At 35.9% G+C, this 17,684-nt stretch overlaps 1 protein-coding gene across 2 annotated transcripts in view; it reads left to right on the top strand.

Moving 5' to 3' along the window:
• LOC126820603 (TBC1 domain family member 5) overlaps positions 1-17,684 on the top strand; it is an 86,152-nt gene that overhangs the window by 58,770 nt on the left and 9,698 nt on the right. The window contains exons 13-20 of one of the 2 annotated variants that reach the window (XM_056100790.1): positions 1,349-1,518; positions 2,575-2,717; positions 5,146-5,252; positions 5,812-5,884; positions 9,898-10,065; positions 12,921-13,183; positions 14,452-14,554; positions 16,116-16,195. In XM_056100790.1, coding sequence (XP_055956765.1) covers positions 1,349-1,518; positions 2,575-2,717; positions 5,146-5,252; positions 5,812-5,884; positions 9,898-10,065; positions 12,921-13,183; positions 14,452-14,554; positions 16,116-16,195 — 1,107 coding nt within the window. The remainder of the gene's footprint in view (positions 1-1,348; positions 1,519-2,574; positions 2,718-5,145; positions 5,253-5,811; positions 5,885-9,897; positions 10,066-12,920; positions 13,184-14,451; positions 14,555-16,115; positions 16,196-17,684) is intronic. The other variant, XM_056100791.1, reaches the window with a different exon arrangement.

The following is a 17,684-nucleotide window of genomic DNA, read 5'->3' on the forward strand; positions in this document are numbered from 1 at the left end:
TGACCCTATGACATCAGACATTGATTAATCAGTCAGCTCTGACGTTTCTAGTGGTTTACCCAAGAACTCGCCATAACAGACCGTTTCATTGGCTTATCCCTCTCTTCAACCAGAACGTGGGTTATTCTTTTAGATTCTATTGTTGTGAAGACAAGTAAAACGAAATTTTGAACTACAAAAAAACTAAACGAAATAGGATCCATGTTTTAATCAGATTGAGAATAGTGTCTAGTCAGTTGAATTGGGCATGCATATAAAAGAATCCTTGACAGTTGAAATTCAATCCCAGTGTTCACTGAGAAAGTACCACTGAATTTACAGTCTGGTTTCTCCTTGTCAGTGGTGCAGTACAGAGCATCTGGCAGAGAACAGCGTCTAGTCATTTGGATGAGAAATCAAGTCCTGTGTACACATTGACAAACACATAAAAGAATCCGAAACCTAGACAGTTGGAATTTGAAATAAGTGTAGGCCGTAGCGCCACTGTGCAGGCAAAATTTCCTTCATAGCACCCTGCATGTAGGGGGATCACGTGGCTAAGTGGGTAAGACGCTGGCTCGCTAGCCTGGAGGTTCGATCCCTGCATTGGCCGAGAAAGTTCATCCAGATTTTCTGGGGTGGTTTCCCCTTGTCAGTGATGCAGGACGGAGGGCCTGACAAGGACAGTTGTCTAGTCATTCGGATGGGACAAAAAACCGAGGTCTTGTGTACATATTGGCGTACATGTAAAAGATCCCTTGGCAGTTGGAATTCGATATAAGAGTAGGCCGTAGCGCCGCTGCCCGGGCAAAATTTCCCTCATAGCACACTGTATGGCGTATGCCCGTCTTCATTAGCCCAGTTTAGAAGCAGAACAGTAGGACGTTAAACCCCATTTCATTTCATTTCATTTCACCCTGCATGTATGGTATATGATTGTCTTCTTTGATGGAGCAGAAAATGAGGATGTTAAACTATGTTTCATTTGATTTCAATAGATCTTCAGTTCAAACGGGAGTTGGATGGCCGAATGGTTAGCATGTGCACACTGTATCATAAGGTCTGTCATTGAGTCAACTGACGTGGTGTTGATTCCCCGGTTCTACGTGACAAGGGGTGGTTTCGCCTGTCAAACTTTGTGGGTTTTCTCCGGGTCCTCTGGTTTCCTCCCACTGCTAAAGACCCCTACGCGCAAGCAAATTATTGAAATAAAATTAAACCTTGTGTTAGTCTCGAAATGACCTAGTTTGTGTCGAGTGGACGTTAAACCCCATTTCTTTCTGTCTCTCTTCAGTTCAGTTCACCATAAATCTCTTTGTGACTAGCTGGATCTATGTGTAATCTATTGATAAAACATTGGATATTTCAGGGTAAAGATTTTATCAATGCTCAACCTTTTGCTAAATGTCAGGATTTAAACCCATCTAATAGAATTGTTACCAAATTAACTAGGATACAAGATTATATCTTAAAAAAACATGACTCAGAATTACATCTTCATCTGGAGAGATTAGAAATAGCTCCACAGATTTATGGCATGTAAGTATCAATCCCTTGATAACTACAATAAATTTTAAAAGTTTATTCTAATTGGAATATCAGTCCGAAAATGGTTCATATCTGATTCAGTATTTGGGGAATAGGTGTGCATTGTATCATAAGGTCTGTCAGTGACATAAATAGGAGCAGGATCGCTTCATGGGTTCCTGCAGGTACCCCGGTTTCCTCTCACTTTCTAAAGACCCCTACGTGTACGTGAATTATTGAAATAATAGTGAAAGTTTAATCTCTGAATGGAGTAAGGGGGGTGGATGGTAGAATGGTTAGCACATGCGCGCTGTATCATAAGGTCTGTTATTGAGTCAACTGTACGTGACAAGGAGTAGGGTCGCATGTCCAACCTCGTGGGTTTTCTCTGGGTCCTCCGGTTTCTTCCCACTGCTAAAGATCTCTCTCTCTCTCTAAACGAAGTGTAAATCGGTTCAGTATTTACAAAGATATGATGAAGTGAAAATGTATCAACTTTCTGCATCCACTGCAATTAATAAATATAATATTTGCAAAGAAAATATTGACCGCTAAAGTTCCTAAGGATTTTACAACCCTGTTTCCTATTGACAGTGATCCCCGGTTGTACGTGACAAGGAGTAGTGTTGCCTGTCCAACCTTGTGGGTTTTCTCTGGGTCCCTCCCACTGCTAAAGACCCCTATGCGCAAGCGAATTATTGAATTAAATTAAATCATATGTTAGTCCCGAAATGACCTAGTCTGTGTCGAGTGGACTTTAAACCCCATTTCTCTCTCTCTCTCCTTCTATTGACAGTGAAGCAGGATGAAGGACCTGGGTAATAAAAATTGAGTTGAGTTGTTCAATTCGAAAAAAAAGGGTACTGTATTGTGTATATCTTTGAACACACGTAAAATATTGCCTTTCGTCAGAAATAAATAATAAGGGTTGCTATATATATATATATATATAGTGCCACTCTTTGGGCAAAATTCCCCCCATAGAACACTGTATGGTACCAGTTGGTGTGGAAAAGTAGTACGTTAAATCTCATTTCACCACATATGTGTTGTTTACATTTATTTCAGTCGTTGGATTCGGTTATTGTTTGGTAGAGAGTTTCCTATGCAGGATTTATTGATGTTATGGGACGCCATATTTGCCGATGGAATCGGATTTGATCTAGTGGATTATTTATTTGTTTCAATGTTACTCTACATCAGAGATCTATGTAAGTTAGAACAACTTCTTCTCTAGAAATTAGATAGAAAATATTTTGAATAATTTAGTACCATTAAACATGCATTATGCAAAAGCTAAATTTGCCAGTTGCAGGTCTTTCTATAGGCCTTAAATGTTATATAAATTATTAATTAGACATTAATTAACTTCTCAAGACCATAATCAAATCTTGATGCCATTGTTAGCCTGCGATATTTAGTAGATTTAAATATGGTTTGTGATCAATGATCTAACTAAAAATAGATAATCGAGACTGTTACTTATTATCGTACAAATGGTAGTAATGATTATCGAAGCTAGTCTTACATTGAATCGTTAATATCTTGGTTCGGAGTGAATCAATTTGACTGAAATTTTCAGCATATTCTGTTTTCATTATCTATTTTTTAACTATTAGGCCACACAAAATAAATGTCTTGTTTCTCGGGCAACTGACAGCTGAAACTGTAGGGAGGGAGGGCGGTTTCTTTTTTTTTTTTACTCATTGATGGTGCAAAATAAAATTTGGCTATTGCTGAAAATTGTTGGGGCGGGAGGGCGGTCTTTCTTTTTTTTTTTTTTTAAATGAGAAAGTCATTACTTGTTTACGTTTTTGCTTTCCGTTATATTCAACTTTATTGTACATACTTTAAACATAAACCCAAAATCAAGTCTACTAAAACACTGAGACTGAACACTGACTGAAAGGAAAATAATTTTCCATATTTAATTCACATAATTGAAATTGGTTTAAAATAAAATTCCATACGACTATGTAATAGCCCTCCATAAAGACAACAATATTTTTAAAAACTAAGCCTCTTTCACCAGGTGTATCAAAAATAATAATCATGGTAAACAGTATTTAAAACTAAATCTAGTATCGCCGGTTTATTTATAATTATTTACCGAATTCCAACCAATGCATGTCACACCGTGTCATCGGTATTGGAGATTGCCGGAAATACTGTTTCTTGGGATATTCGGTGTGTTTCTCAGGATATTCGGTGTTCTATCCGGTGTTTATATTGAATGACTATTTAAATCTAACTAACAACTGGTCAGTAAAACCATCAAATCGGTAATCCAATTATTATTTTCCGGATTATCGAAACTACCGTAAATGTGCTAATAATGACCCAGATTCTAAGGTACCGGTATGCATTATGACGGCTATCGTCATCGTATCGTATTCTTAGCTATAATTAATTAACCTGTTCTACGGTTCATTATTTTATCAATAGGATTTTCCAAACAAGGACCGACTGAAGCCGGCAATAATGAGCCGATTACGATCGAATGATTGAAATATTGTCGCCAATGACTTTTAACAGGAATCAAATTCTAGTTTATCAGGGGAGGTAATTAATATCACGTGATACAAAATGGAGGTTCTTTCGATATCAATAAAAAAGGCAAATCTGCCAAACTTCGCCATTGTTCGGATAAAAAAGACAGCATGTTCATCTGAATCATTTTTAATACATTTGAATAGATATACATGTATGGCGGATGTAGGTACATGCGGGATATTTTTTTTACGACTTGCTTGTCGATGTGCGGGCGGGCGTTACATATTTATTTTTTTTCATCAAGACTAATAAATAAACTGCACGCGCAACCAATTTTGCGTGCGGGCGGTGCCCGAGAAACAAGTTATTTTATTTGTGTTGCCTTATAGCGAGAACTGTCAGTTCTTTATCTAATCTTACCTAATGCCTTACTTAATAATTTTTGTTATAGTCAGTCATCAAATTTCTCTGATGTCAGAGAGGAGATCTAAACCTACCATTTTTGGTGCAACTGTTTTTTTCCTTCAACCAATCATACTTTGGTTTGGATTGGTTTTAGATGTTACAAAATACATATAGAGAGTAGCAAAATGCAACATTTTCACTGTCTTATTTCCCAAAGTCACTGTGTAAACCACCTTGCCTCCGCCCGAAAATTATATAAGCCGTTTTTTACATGTCCTTTATATATGGTTGTATTTTGCGGGGTGGTGGGTAGCCGAATGGTTTGATGCGTGAGCTTTGGATCATAAGGTCTGTCATTGAGTCAAGTGGCATGTTTTCGATTCCCCACTTGTACTTGAGTAAGAGTAGGGTCGTCTGTTCAAGCTCGTGGGTTTTCTCCGGGGCATTCAGGTTTCTCCCTGTGCTAATTATTGAAATAAAGTTGAGCCATATGTTAGTCCCGAAATTAACTAGTTTGTGTCGAGTTAAACCCCATTTCTCTCTCTCTCTCTCTCTCTCTCTCTCTCACTCTCATGGAATAGACTACCACAATCAATGAAACAATTACCCTCTGTGGGCCATTTAAAATCTCAAAGCCCTGATCTGTAAATAATCAGTGAATATAAAAACCAACAGTACCTTAGAAATTATTTTCTTCAGTATTAACACGCTTTATAAATGACAATATTATTATTATTACAGTGTTATCCAGTGATTATGCGACATGTTTGAGTACATTAATGAAGTTTCCACCTGTACCTGATGTTCATTATTTTATAGTTAAATCTCTCTATCTTAGAGAACCTAACGTAAGTAATTAATATCCATATTTTTTCTTCCGGGAGCCACTGTGGCTAAGTGGGTAAGATGCTGGCTCGCTAGTGTTTGATCCTTGCATTGGCTGAGAAAGTTCATCAGGATTTTAAAACATGGTTTCCCCTTGTCAGTGGTGCAGGATGGAGGGCCTGACAAGGACAGCTGTCTAGTCGTTATGATGGGACGAAAAAACAAGGTCCCGTGAATACATTGGCATGCACGTAAAAGATCCCTTGGCAGTTGGAATTCGATATAAGAGTAGGCGTATGCCCGTCTTTATTAGCCCAATCAGAGCAGAACAGTAGGACATTAAACCCCATTTCATTTCATTTCATTTCCATACTTTTTCCAATCACAACATTTGATAGATTAATTAGTTTGAATATGTTTTTAGTCCAAATATATCATCAAATCACACAGTTTGTAGTCAGGGAAGTATCTTCAAAGTGATGTTAGTGTCAAACAAGAAGTTATTTTATGTATCAGCGTTTTTGTTCAACTTGAAAAAGCAGCGTTGTAATGAACTGTAAAAATGTTAATTCTATATTCTAGCAATATCCACGGCCACCAAATTACACATACCAGACTGTTAATAAAATACCAGGAAAAACCAGGAATCATAAAGGTAGGAATTACAGGATATTATTGTATAGAAAGAATCAGTGTTGAAATTAATATCATATCGGAATTATAAGACATTATTCACATTATTGTATAGAAAGAATCAGTTTTAAAATTAATTTCATATCAGAATTACGATACATTATTCACATTATTGTATAGAAAGAATCAGCTTTAAAATTAGTATCAGAATTATAGGAAATTATTCATATTTATGTATAGAAAGAGTTTTAATGTTAATTCATATCAGAATTATAGGACATTATCCATATTTTGTATGGAAAGAATGATATTAATTCTATGTATAGGAGTTACTGCTGCTAACCTGATGGGTTTATTCTGGAATTACTAGTGCTAACACCATCTGGAATTACTAGTCCTAATACGATGGTTTTATAAGCAAGTTACTTGTCCTAATCCCGGCGGGTTTGTTCTCGAATTACTAGTCATAACAAGATTGGTTGATTCTGGAATTACTAGTGCTAACACGATGGTTTTATAAGGAAGTTACTAGTCCTAATCCTGGTGGGTCTGTTCTCGAATTAATAGTCCTAACCCAGGTGGATTTATTCTTGAATTACTAGTCCTAACCCTGGTGGGTTTATTCTGGAATTACTAGTCCTAACCCTGATGGGTTTACTTCTAATCTAATGGGTTCACTCTGGGTTCTCCCACAGTTAAACAAACTTACTAGTCCTCATCAAAGGATGAGTATCAAACAGTATATATACCTTTTTTTTACAATCATCCCGAGATGAACCAAACAGAATTTGGGGGGTAAAATAGAATACATATGACTTGAAAATCATGCTAGATCTTATATATTGTTGTGAAAAAACTATTTAAACAAATCGTATCTTTGAAAAATTGAAATAAAAATTTAAACTTTGGAAAATCAAAATTGAATCTGTGATGAAAAGCTATATAGATATTTTATATAGAGTGTTTACAACAAGGCAAACTACAAGTTTTCATAACATTTTAAGTCCCTGATTATGATTTAAGAGATTTTGAAATCTCGCAAACTATAATTCAGGTTCAATTCCATTCAGTATTTACAAAGATAGGATGAAATGAAAATATTTTGCAACATTCTGCAGTTATAAAACTGTATATGATTATATTTATAGAATTACAGTTATAAAACCGTACAGATATAAAACCATATATGATTATATTTATAGGATTACAGTTATAAAACCATATAGGATTATAGTTATAGGATTAGAGTTATAAAACAACATAGGATTATATTTATAGGATTATAGTTATAAAACCATATAGGATTATAGTTATAGGATTAGAGTTATAAAACAACATAGGATTATATTTATAGGATTATAGTTATAAAACCATATAGGATTATATTTATAGGATTACAGTTATAAAACCATATAGGATTATATTTATAGAATTACAGTTATTAAACCATATAGGATTATATTTATAGGATTATAGTTATAAAACCCTATAGGATTATATTTATAGGGTTACAGTTATAAAACCCTATGGGATTATATTTATAGGATTACAGTTATAATACCATGCAGATTTGTATTTATACGATTATAGTTATAAAACCATGTAGGACTATATTTATAGGATTACAGTTATAAAACCATATAGGATTATATTTATAGGTTTACAGTTATAAAACCATATAGGATTATATTTATAGGTTTACAGTTATAAAACCATATAGGATTAATATTTATAGGATTACAGTTATAAACCCGTATAGGATTATATTTATAGGATTATAGTTATAAAACAATATAGGATTATATTTATAGGATTACAGTTATAAAACCATATAGGATTATATTTATAGGATTAGAGTTATAAAACAATATAGGATTATATTTATAGGATTACAGTTATAAAACCATATGGGATTATATTTATAGAATTACAGTTATAAAACCATATAGGATTATATTTATAGAATTACAGTTATTAAACCATATAGGATTATATTTATAGGATTAGAGTTATAAAACCATATAGAATTATATTTATAGGATTAGAGTTATAAAACAATATAGGATTATATTTATAGGATTACAGTTATAAAACCATATGGGATTATATTTATAGGATTAGAGTTATAAAACCATATAGGATTATATTTATAGGATTATAGTTATAAACCCATATAGGATTATATTTATAGGATTAGAGTTATAAAACAATATAGGATTATATTTATAGGATTAGAGTTATAAAACCATATAGGATTATATTTATAGGATTAGAGTTATAAAACCATATAGAATTATATTTATAGGATTAGAGTTATAAAACCATATAGGATTATATTTATAGGATTATAGTTATAAAACCATATAGGATTATATTTATAGGATTAGAGCTGTACATGAACATAAAACCGTATAGGATAAGAAGACATGGTAAAATATTCCAACACTCGTATGATAACATGCACAGGCATTCTGGGTTGTCATGATGGTTATGGCAGCTACTCTCACATTAAAACACTGAGTGCACAAAATGCTTGAAAACATGATGGTTATGGTTCATGGACTTCATCTTGGTAGGGTGTAAAACAGGGTTCTTAATCCATTTTGAAATGAACCGGCCACGGTTAGGCCTAACGGATTAGTCGTCTTTTCAACAACAAACATGTTAGTTTATGCATACTCTATTCACGACAGTAATTGTATAATTCACTAATTGCATAATGTATTCGGGATAATAATAGCTGAAACTCCGAATAAACAAGACCTTTGTAATTGCATACTTGTATTCATACATCGCTATAATATCGACATTATTATTTCAGAAACTTGCATTGCATATTCCTACTTTTGCTTTCATCCAACTAAACGGAAGTTATAAATTAGTAAAAACTACAAGTACATACAAATGGGTTTTAAATTATTTTATTTGTAAGCACATGTTAATATATATAAAAACAACAAAGTACATAAGTATATAAATAATAACGTAGCACAAATCAGTTTCCGTGTATAGTCGGAACTCAGAATAATATGCTGTACGTGCGAAAGGTCACGCGGTCAATTGTCGTGATTCCGATTAGTTTATTTTTACTGTTACCCGTATTATACAATCGGCCCGATAATTAATTCTTTGTAAATCGTCCGAAAGTAGATTGATTTGTGATACCTTAGTGGCCGGTTCATTGTTTACCAATCGGCTAGATTAAAGATCAATCGGCTAAAGCCGACAAAAAACAGCCGATTAAGATCCCTGGTGTAAAACATCACACATTTCATGGAAACCACCAATCATCTATTGGTTATATTTAGCCTTCCAGACTGAATAAAACACTGAAATTGAAACACTGAAAAACGTTGCTGTCAATCAATTTACAAGTCATATTTTAAAGATTTTTATTTTAAAGATGTATTCCCTTGAAAATAATTAGGTCATCTATTCAACAAGCAACACTTACTATATCTCAAAGTATAATATTTCTAATCGACTAGAAATGTAAAGTTTATAGTTCAAAATTTCATAAAACACCGGGTGTTAAAAATGGTTGAATATACAATGGTTACGGCTTTGTAAGAGCTCTTGTTGCGAAATCATGATGGTTAAGGCTACGTGAGAGGTCTTGCTGCGAAATCATTATGGTTATGGCTATGTAAGAGCTCCTGGCTTGGAATCATGATGGTTACAGCTACGTGAGAGTTCCTGCTAGGAAATCATTATGTTTACGGCTACGTAAGAGCTCCTGGCATGGAATCATGATGGTTACAGCTACAAGAGAGCTCTTGCTGGGAAATCATGATGGTTATGACTGGGAAATCCTGCCATCAATCAATTGCATTGTAAAATGGTAGAGTGGTTCATAAAATGGCATGCAGAATTTATTTATTTCTCAATAAAATGTTATTAATGACATGTATCACTGTTGGTGTAAATTTGAAGGATTCATTTATCGTGAAGACCTCGCACATTTAAAAAAAACAAAAAAAAACGGCATGGAGGTTTTTATATATAGCATTTAACGATAATTTTCCCTTTATTTAGCTGCCCTTTCTAACAGCCGATCTAAACACGGAGCAGGAGGAGTTGTGGGAGGCTTCTCAACATTTTCTCGTAGATTCAACAGACCCAAAACACTCGCTGTTTCATCATCTAAAAAACTGCCAAAATCTTCGAGTGAACCGATGAATTTACAAACGGAGATGTCACCAGGTAGTTTTGATGTCACATGGTGTTAGTGTCGTGTCGTGTCACTTTCAGTAAAGTAATCTTCATGTAGCATTTGTATCATCTGACAATAATTTTCTTCTTTATGTGGCATTTAGTAACTGGGCAGATAAATAAACTATAAACATACTTATGGAAAACAGCTACTGATTTATTTAGGCGACGTTTCAAAGAGTATTCTCTCAACGTTTTCAAGCTAATAATCTTCGAAACGTCGCCTAAATAAATCAGTAGCTGTTTTCCATAAGTATGTTTATAGTTTATGACAATAATTGTTACAGACTTGTTTTGCCTTATTGAAAGCATCCATTGTGCAGTTGTTGCATGTCCATGTTTTGCTAGATATTTTGTTCTTGGTTAAAGATTATTCCTGCTTTAGTTTTTTTGGGTTTTTTTTTACTTAATTCATGTATAGGTGTTTTCTTGATATTTTTAATTTTGGTTGTTCTTTATTTGTATTGTTTTTGTTCTAGCAGCCATGGTTATTGTCCCCATCCCTTTCATCTTTATCTTTGTCAAGGAACATGACCAGATAGACAGCAAATATTAATAATTATTATTAATTTATAGTCAATTGAAGGTTCCTATCATGTTGAAGGCATACAGTATATCAGACTGAAATTGAAATTTGAGATATGAGCAGAGGCCTTAGCGTTGCCATTCGAGCACAATTTCCCTCATGGCGCACTCCATGCAGGGGCTAAGTGAGAGGGATGCAATGCCACACTCATGGTTTTTGCACCTCCTTGAGTCTTTGCACCCCTCACAAATGGCAAAAATCATGCAGTTTCAATGCAGTTTTCAACATTATTATCATAATCATAATGCTTAAGCAGTATCAAACATATACCGTGGGTTAGATATGCTACAAATCGACTCTAGAATATTCCACACAGCCAAATATTACTCTGCGGCACTAGGAGGGGCGCTTCCCCTCCCCTGCACAATTGTTTCTTGGGGGCTCGGAGGTTATCTTGATCACCACACCCCTGACTGCCTGGCATATCGTAGTCCTTTCTGTATTAGTCAGGTTGAAGCAAATCCCATTTCATTTCTATCTGTTCATTGTCCTTTACTTTATATTTATTGGCCTTCACCAAAGGGTCGTTGGGACATGACTGTGGATGTCAATTGGCATTGTCCATGGATGTAGAATTTTATCCATTTCTGTGTTGAGAGTTATTTTGATTTTAATAATAGCTAGCTAGAATTTATCCACTATTCAAAAGTTCTGTAATAAATGTGTTTTCGTCTAAATACTTTATTAGTCTAGTTTATCTGAATTATTTTATTATCTACAGAGTCGGGCCATCAACAGTGAAAAGGGGCATAATCTGGTCATTGTTCCCCAAACTCAAACAGAAATGAAATGAAATGAAATGAAATGGAGTTTAACGTCCTACTGTTCTGCTCCTAACCTGGGCTAATGAAGACGGGCATACGCCATACAGTGTGCTATGAGGGAAATTTTGCCCGGACAGCGGCACTACAGCCTACTCTTATATCGAATTCCAACTGCCAAGGGATCTTTTACGTGCACGCCAATTTGTACACGGGACCTCGGTTTTTCGTCCCATCCGAACGACTAGACAGCTTTCCTTGTCAGCCCCTCCATCCTGCATCACTGACAAGGGAGAACCACGCCGGAAAATCTGGATGAACTTTCTCGGCCAATGCAGGGATCGAACACCCGACCTCCAGGCTAGCGAGCTAGCGTCTTACCCACTCCAAACTCAAACAAATGCAATTTGTATGTCAGTATGGTAGATTAAATGACATATTTATTTATGGTGCAGAAATTTTATTAGAACCACTTTTGGGGCCTTTAGTTGTAGCCCATTCAGTCAGCCCCTCCCCCTCTTCAATCTGACCCTGATTATTTATTTAACCAATAGAAATCCAATGTTTTGTAATGTGGCTTTTTGTAGAGATTTTAAGGTATTTTTGTATAAAGTTAGTTGTTTTAATATGTAAGTCGGGCAGAAAAGCATATCTGCTCACATAATGTAACGTCATTATACACTTTATGACATATTTAACAAATTTCACAAAAATTCGAATGAAAGTTGAAATTTACTAGTTATTTAAGCAAATAAAAGTAACAAAAATAATGTAAAAGTAGATTTATTACATATGCAGTAAACTTTGCATAAGTCGAATTCGTGTAAGTCGGATCTTCGCTCAACTTGGATAAAATCGTTTGGACCCTTTGATCCTGCACGTTTTTCTTATTAAATTTCTGTGCGTAAGTCAGATTTCCTGAGTCGCATCTTAGCTCAACTCAGCTCAAAATGTTTGGTCCATTTGATATAATTTCGGCTTTTTTTCCTTTTCCTTTGTGGGATTGGTAGTATGGTCAGAATTTGACGAAGTCAGTTTTGTCCCGATGGTCTAAAACGTGGTTAGGTATTCCATGCACAGAGCCCCAAAATAATTTCCCCTATCATTTTGACTCAAAATTCGAAACTCGCTGTCTGCTGTACGAGACACTTTCTGTGAAAATTTAGGACATTTTTCAAAGATGGCGACAAAACGGAAGTTATCTTCTCACACCAAAACGGAAGTTATCTACTCGCACATACAAACAGAAGCTTGAAATGTGCCTTTGAATCAAAAAAATTTCCGGCTCTTGCAGTTTTTTTCTAATCGAGCTAAGATTAGAATTTTGGTCTTCAGCTAACTTAGATTTTCGCTTAACTTGGATAAAATTGGTCAGTCCACTGAGATCCAACTTATGCGAAGTTTACTGTATGTTTCAAAGTCTATACAGATAACAATCTCAACGAAAAAATAATAAAAATTAGCCAAATAAATATAAATAAGTGTATTTATCGTTTCAGCAAGCCCCAATCCCCCGGAAGGAAAGCGAGGATCTACGGCCAGTCTCCCAGTACTAGAGAACACCACGCTACGTCAGACACCATCGGCTTCCAGTCTCGCCAGATTAGAAACATCCAGTTTACGATCATACCATTCTAGTCCTGCTGGCTATAGTCCTGGTGCTATCAGTGAGAATGAATCGCTTCACAGTTCTCCTACCAAATATTCTACTCTCCCTAACAGAGGTGGCAGAAATAGAGGTGGCAAAAAGCTCACCAAGATGGTATGGTTGATAATTATTTTCTTCAAGATAGCGGGGTTGGATGGCCGAATCGAATGGTTAGCGTGTGGGTCCAACCCCACTGCTATAGACCCCTACGCGCAAGCAAAATATTGAAATAAAATTGAACCATATGTTAGTCCCAAAATGACCTAGTTTGTGTCTAGTGGAGGGTAAACCCATCTCTCTCTCTCTCTCTCTCTCTCTCTCTCTCTCTCGCTCTCTCCCTCTGACTCTCAATAGGTATATTCACTGAAGAGAATTCAGCATTCATATGTGAATCACCAAATAAGCATAAATATTTAGCTATTGGCAGAATGAATATCAAAGTGAGACTCTTAGAGGGAAATGGTATGCAGAATGTAAACCCTATTTCATTTCAAGGATTTTTCGTTGGCCATGATCTACCGATATCACAGGGAAACAATCACAGGTTTGAATTTAAATTGACCAGGTTTCAACCTATCATCATTATCAACAAAAATGAAATGAAATGAAATGGGGTTTAACGTCCTACTGTTCTGCTCCTAACCCGGGCTAATGAAGACGGGCATATGCCATACAGTGTGCTATGAGGGAAATTTTGCCCGGGCAGCGGCGCTACGGCCTACTCTTATATCGAATTCCAACTGCCAAGGGATCTTTTACGTGCACGCCAATGTGTACACGGGACCTCGGTTTTTCCTACCATCCGAACGACTAGACAGCTGTCCTTGTCAGGCCCTCCGTCCTGCATCACTGACAAGGGGAAACCACGCCGGAATCATTATCAAGAACATTGACATTTAGTAAATTTGAGGTCTATACATGCATGTGTCTATGACAGTGGTTCTCACTTTTTTTTGCCAACAGCACACCTTGGAACACATGAAAACACAGCGGCACACCTGGCTAAATATATATGAATATATATTTGAATTTTGCCAAATAAAAACATGATAAGTCAGACGACATTCAAACGTAGACAGAGACTAGTCATGGACATATAGAATGACTCGAACTAAGTAAAGAAAAACACAGCTATAAACTTATCAGTAGACACCAGTGAATACTCAATTGGGATCATGTGGTTTTTCACTGGTTGAGAATCACTGATATAAGATATTCATGGTGAAACCATTTACAGAAATAAGATAACAATAAGAAGTGCTTGGTAACGATAAGAGAATACTTGTCGAAATGTCAAGCTTTTAGAATCAAACCAGTGATTGTTTCCCATAAAAATTGTGTTCTGTTAAGATTTAACTCTATCGCTAAATGTTTATTTTTAGCAGGAGAATGATATCCAACATCATATATCATATCTACAAGGTAGATTAAATGAAAAGGAGACCATGTCCCGGTATTGTTCAAGTAAACTGGATGTACATATTGGTATGTTTATAATATTATATTTCAAATAAGGGTTATAGTCAAAGTGCAACACAATGTGGATGCTCCATTGAATGTTGTAAAATTCAATTCTCTAAATCCCAAAGATAGTGACAATTGAGCGAAAAAGGGAATCTCGGGCTACAACGCATGCGTCGACTGCATAAGAAAATAGATCAAGCAACTATGGCAGCAGAAACATATTCGTTGTGTTTAGTCATGTCACGATTCTACTCACACCACCCAGTTGTCAGGACTTTGGCAGGACTGAATTTCAGGCCATTCAATTGCAATTCTGTCAAGACTGACAATTGAGCATCCCCAATAAGTATAACCCCTGGTCTCTTGGATACAAATCCTGATTACCTCCCTTTTCTGTGATCTCTTTAAATCTTAGAAAGAGCTAAAACAGCTTTATGTGTAATTGCATACACCTTTTTACCATTTAAAGCAGGGTAGATTTTAATGCAGGGATGAAGTGTGACATTCTGTTTGGAAAAATATCTTGATATTTTAAATACATCATAAATTGACCAGTAGGCAAAATTTGGAAGCCCTTGCAGAACAGTTCCGGCTTCATTAGCCCGTTCTGAGTAGAACAGTGTTAAACCCCATTTCATTTTGTAGAAAAAGTATAAGATTAACTATAATGAAAAGTAGTACACTTTTTTGTGAGGGGCTTTTTCTGCAGACCATAGGTTCAGATTAGGGTATTCTCTCGTTCTTTTCAATCCTCCAGGGTTTTTAATCCTTTCTGAGGGGGAGTGGGGGATGGCTGAATGGTTAGCACATGCGTGCTGTATCATAAAGTCTGTCTTTGAGTCAACTGGCATGGTTTCGATTCCCTGGTTGTACGTGACAAGGAGTAGGGTCGCCTGTCCAACTTCGTCGGTTTTCTCCGGATCCTCCGGTTTCCTCCAACTGCTAAAGACCCCTACACGCAAGCGAATTATAGAAATAAAATTGAACCATATGTTAGTCCCGAAATAACCTAGTTTGTGTCAAGTTGACGTTAAACCCCATTTCTCTCTCTCTCTCTCTTTAATTTTTTCTGAAACGAACTAGCCAGAGGCCTAGTAGAATCAATCAGTTTGTCACCTTTAGGACGTAGGGTCAGTAAGCTCCCATTCTCTTTTATGTAACCAGCCTTCAACTAAGTTCAACAAAAATAGTTCTGGTAGCCTATTGTATTGTGAATAGGCTAATATTTATGAATACCACCATAAAGTGAAATGAAATGAAATGGGGTTTAACGTCCTACTATTCTGCTCCTATACTGGGCTAATGAAGACGGGCATACGCCATACAGTGTGCTATGAGGGAAATTTTGCCCGGGCAGCGGCACTATAGCCTACTCTTATATCGAATTCCAACTGCCAAGGGATCTTTTACGTGCATTACCACCATGAACTATAAATGAAAAAATAGGTACACCTGCTCAATATTTTCCATATTTAATTCAAATTCCGACTTCAAGTTCATGTCAATAATATTCTTGACTTACTCTTCTTTATATTAACTGTTTATGGGTGTGCCTACAGAAAGATTGATTTATATTTTTCAGATCGTTTACAGAGTGAATTACAACAAATAGACATGGAACAAAATGAGGAAATATTCCTGGCTTTAGCTGGAATCAAACAGGTTTGTTATATCTACATTATTGAATCAGAATGAAATGGGGTTTAACATCCTGCTGTTGTGCTCCGACTGATGTCATACAGCTATGATGGAAATTTTGCCCGGACAGCGGCACATACAGCCTACTCTTATATCGAATTTCAACTGCCAAGGGATCTTTTACATGCACGCCAATTTGTACATGGGACCTGGTTTTTTCGTCCCATCCGAACGACGTCTATCAACATATTTTATGAGATTGACTCGTTTGTGTTGTGTATCCTTTCATCTTCTTGTCACAATCCTATCATTTACTTGTCGTATTTCTAAGCCAATAAAAAGGTTGGTTATTTTTTAATACACATTGTTTCAAAATGTTGTAGGGGGTTGGGTGATCGAATGGTTTATGATGTGCAATGTCCCATCCGAACGACGTCTATCAAACATATTTTATGAAATTGACTCGTTTGTGTTGTGTATCCTTTCATCTTCTTGTCACAATCCTATCATTTACTTGTTGTATTTCTAAGCCAATAAAAAGATTGGTTATTTTTTAATACGCATTGTTTCAAAATGTTGTAGGGGGTTGGGTGATAGAATGGTTTAAGATGTGCAATGTGCACTTTCGAACATAAGGCCTGGCAGTACATTTAAAACCTCCTCTGGTTTCCTCCCACTGCTAAAGACCCCTACGCACAAGCGAATTATGGAAATAAAATTGAACCATATGTTAGTCCCGAAATGACCTAGTTTGTGTCGAGTGGACTTTAAACCCCATTTCTCTCTCTCTCTCATATTTAAAACCGCTTGACATTTGGAAATGGAAATAAAGGTAGGCCATAGTGCTACCTGTCCAAGCAAAATTTCCCTCATAGCACAGTGCATGTGGTATTTCCATTAGGCAAGATGGAGCAGAAAAGTAGGCCATAGTGCTACCTGTCCAGGAAAAGTTTTCCTCATAGCACATTGTGTGTAGTATTTCCATTAGGCAAGTTGGACCAGAAATGTAGGATGCTTAACTCCATTTTAATTCTTAAAGATATGTTATGTAAGATTTAGATAAAGAGCTAGCCATTCTTGCTATAATAGTTCGAAAATAGATAATGTAAAATGAATAATTTGAAATTTTCATTCAAATTACTCTATTGTAAGCAAAGATATTAGCCTTTGAATGTTTCACAAGACGTGTGCAATAATTTCAACCACCGTACTTATTTTTCGAATCTAAGTCTCGCTCCTCCATTTTCAGCTTAAAACAAAATATGGCTGAACTGTTCTAATCTATTTATATATCGTAGAAATCCGATGATATCGAAGTTGATTATGGCCTGGATAAGTTAATTAATGTCTAATTAATAATTTAGATAAGATTTCAGGCCTAAAGAAAGACCTGCAATATACAGATATTGCTCTTGCATAATGTATGTTTAATATTTACTGAGTAGGGGGGTTGGATGGCTGAATGGTTAGCGTGCGCGCTCTGTATCATAAAGTCTGTCATTGAGTCGACTGG

Source organism: Patella vulgata, chromosome 5 (genome assembly GCF_932274485.2).
Source record: "Patella vulgata chromosome 5, xgPatVulg1.2, whole genome shotgun sequence".
Taxonomy (NCBI): domain Eukaryota; kingdom Metazoa; phylum Mollusca; class Gastropoda; family Patellidae; genus Patella; species Patella vulgata.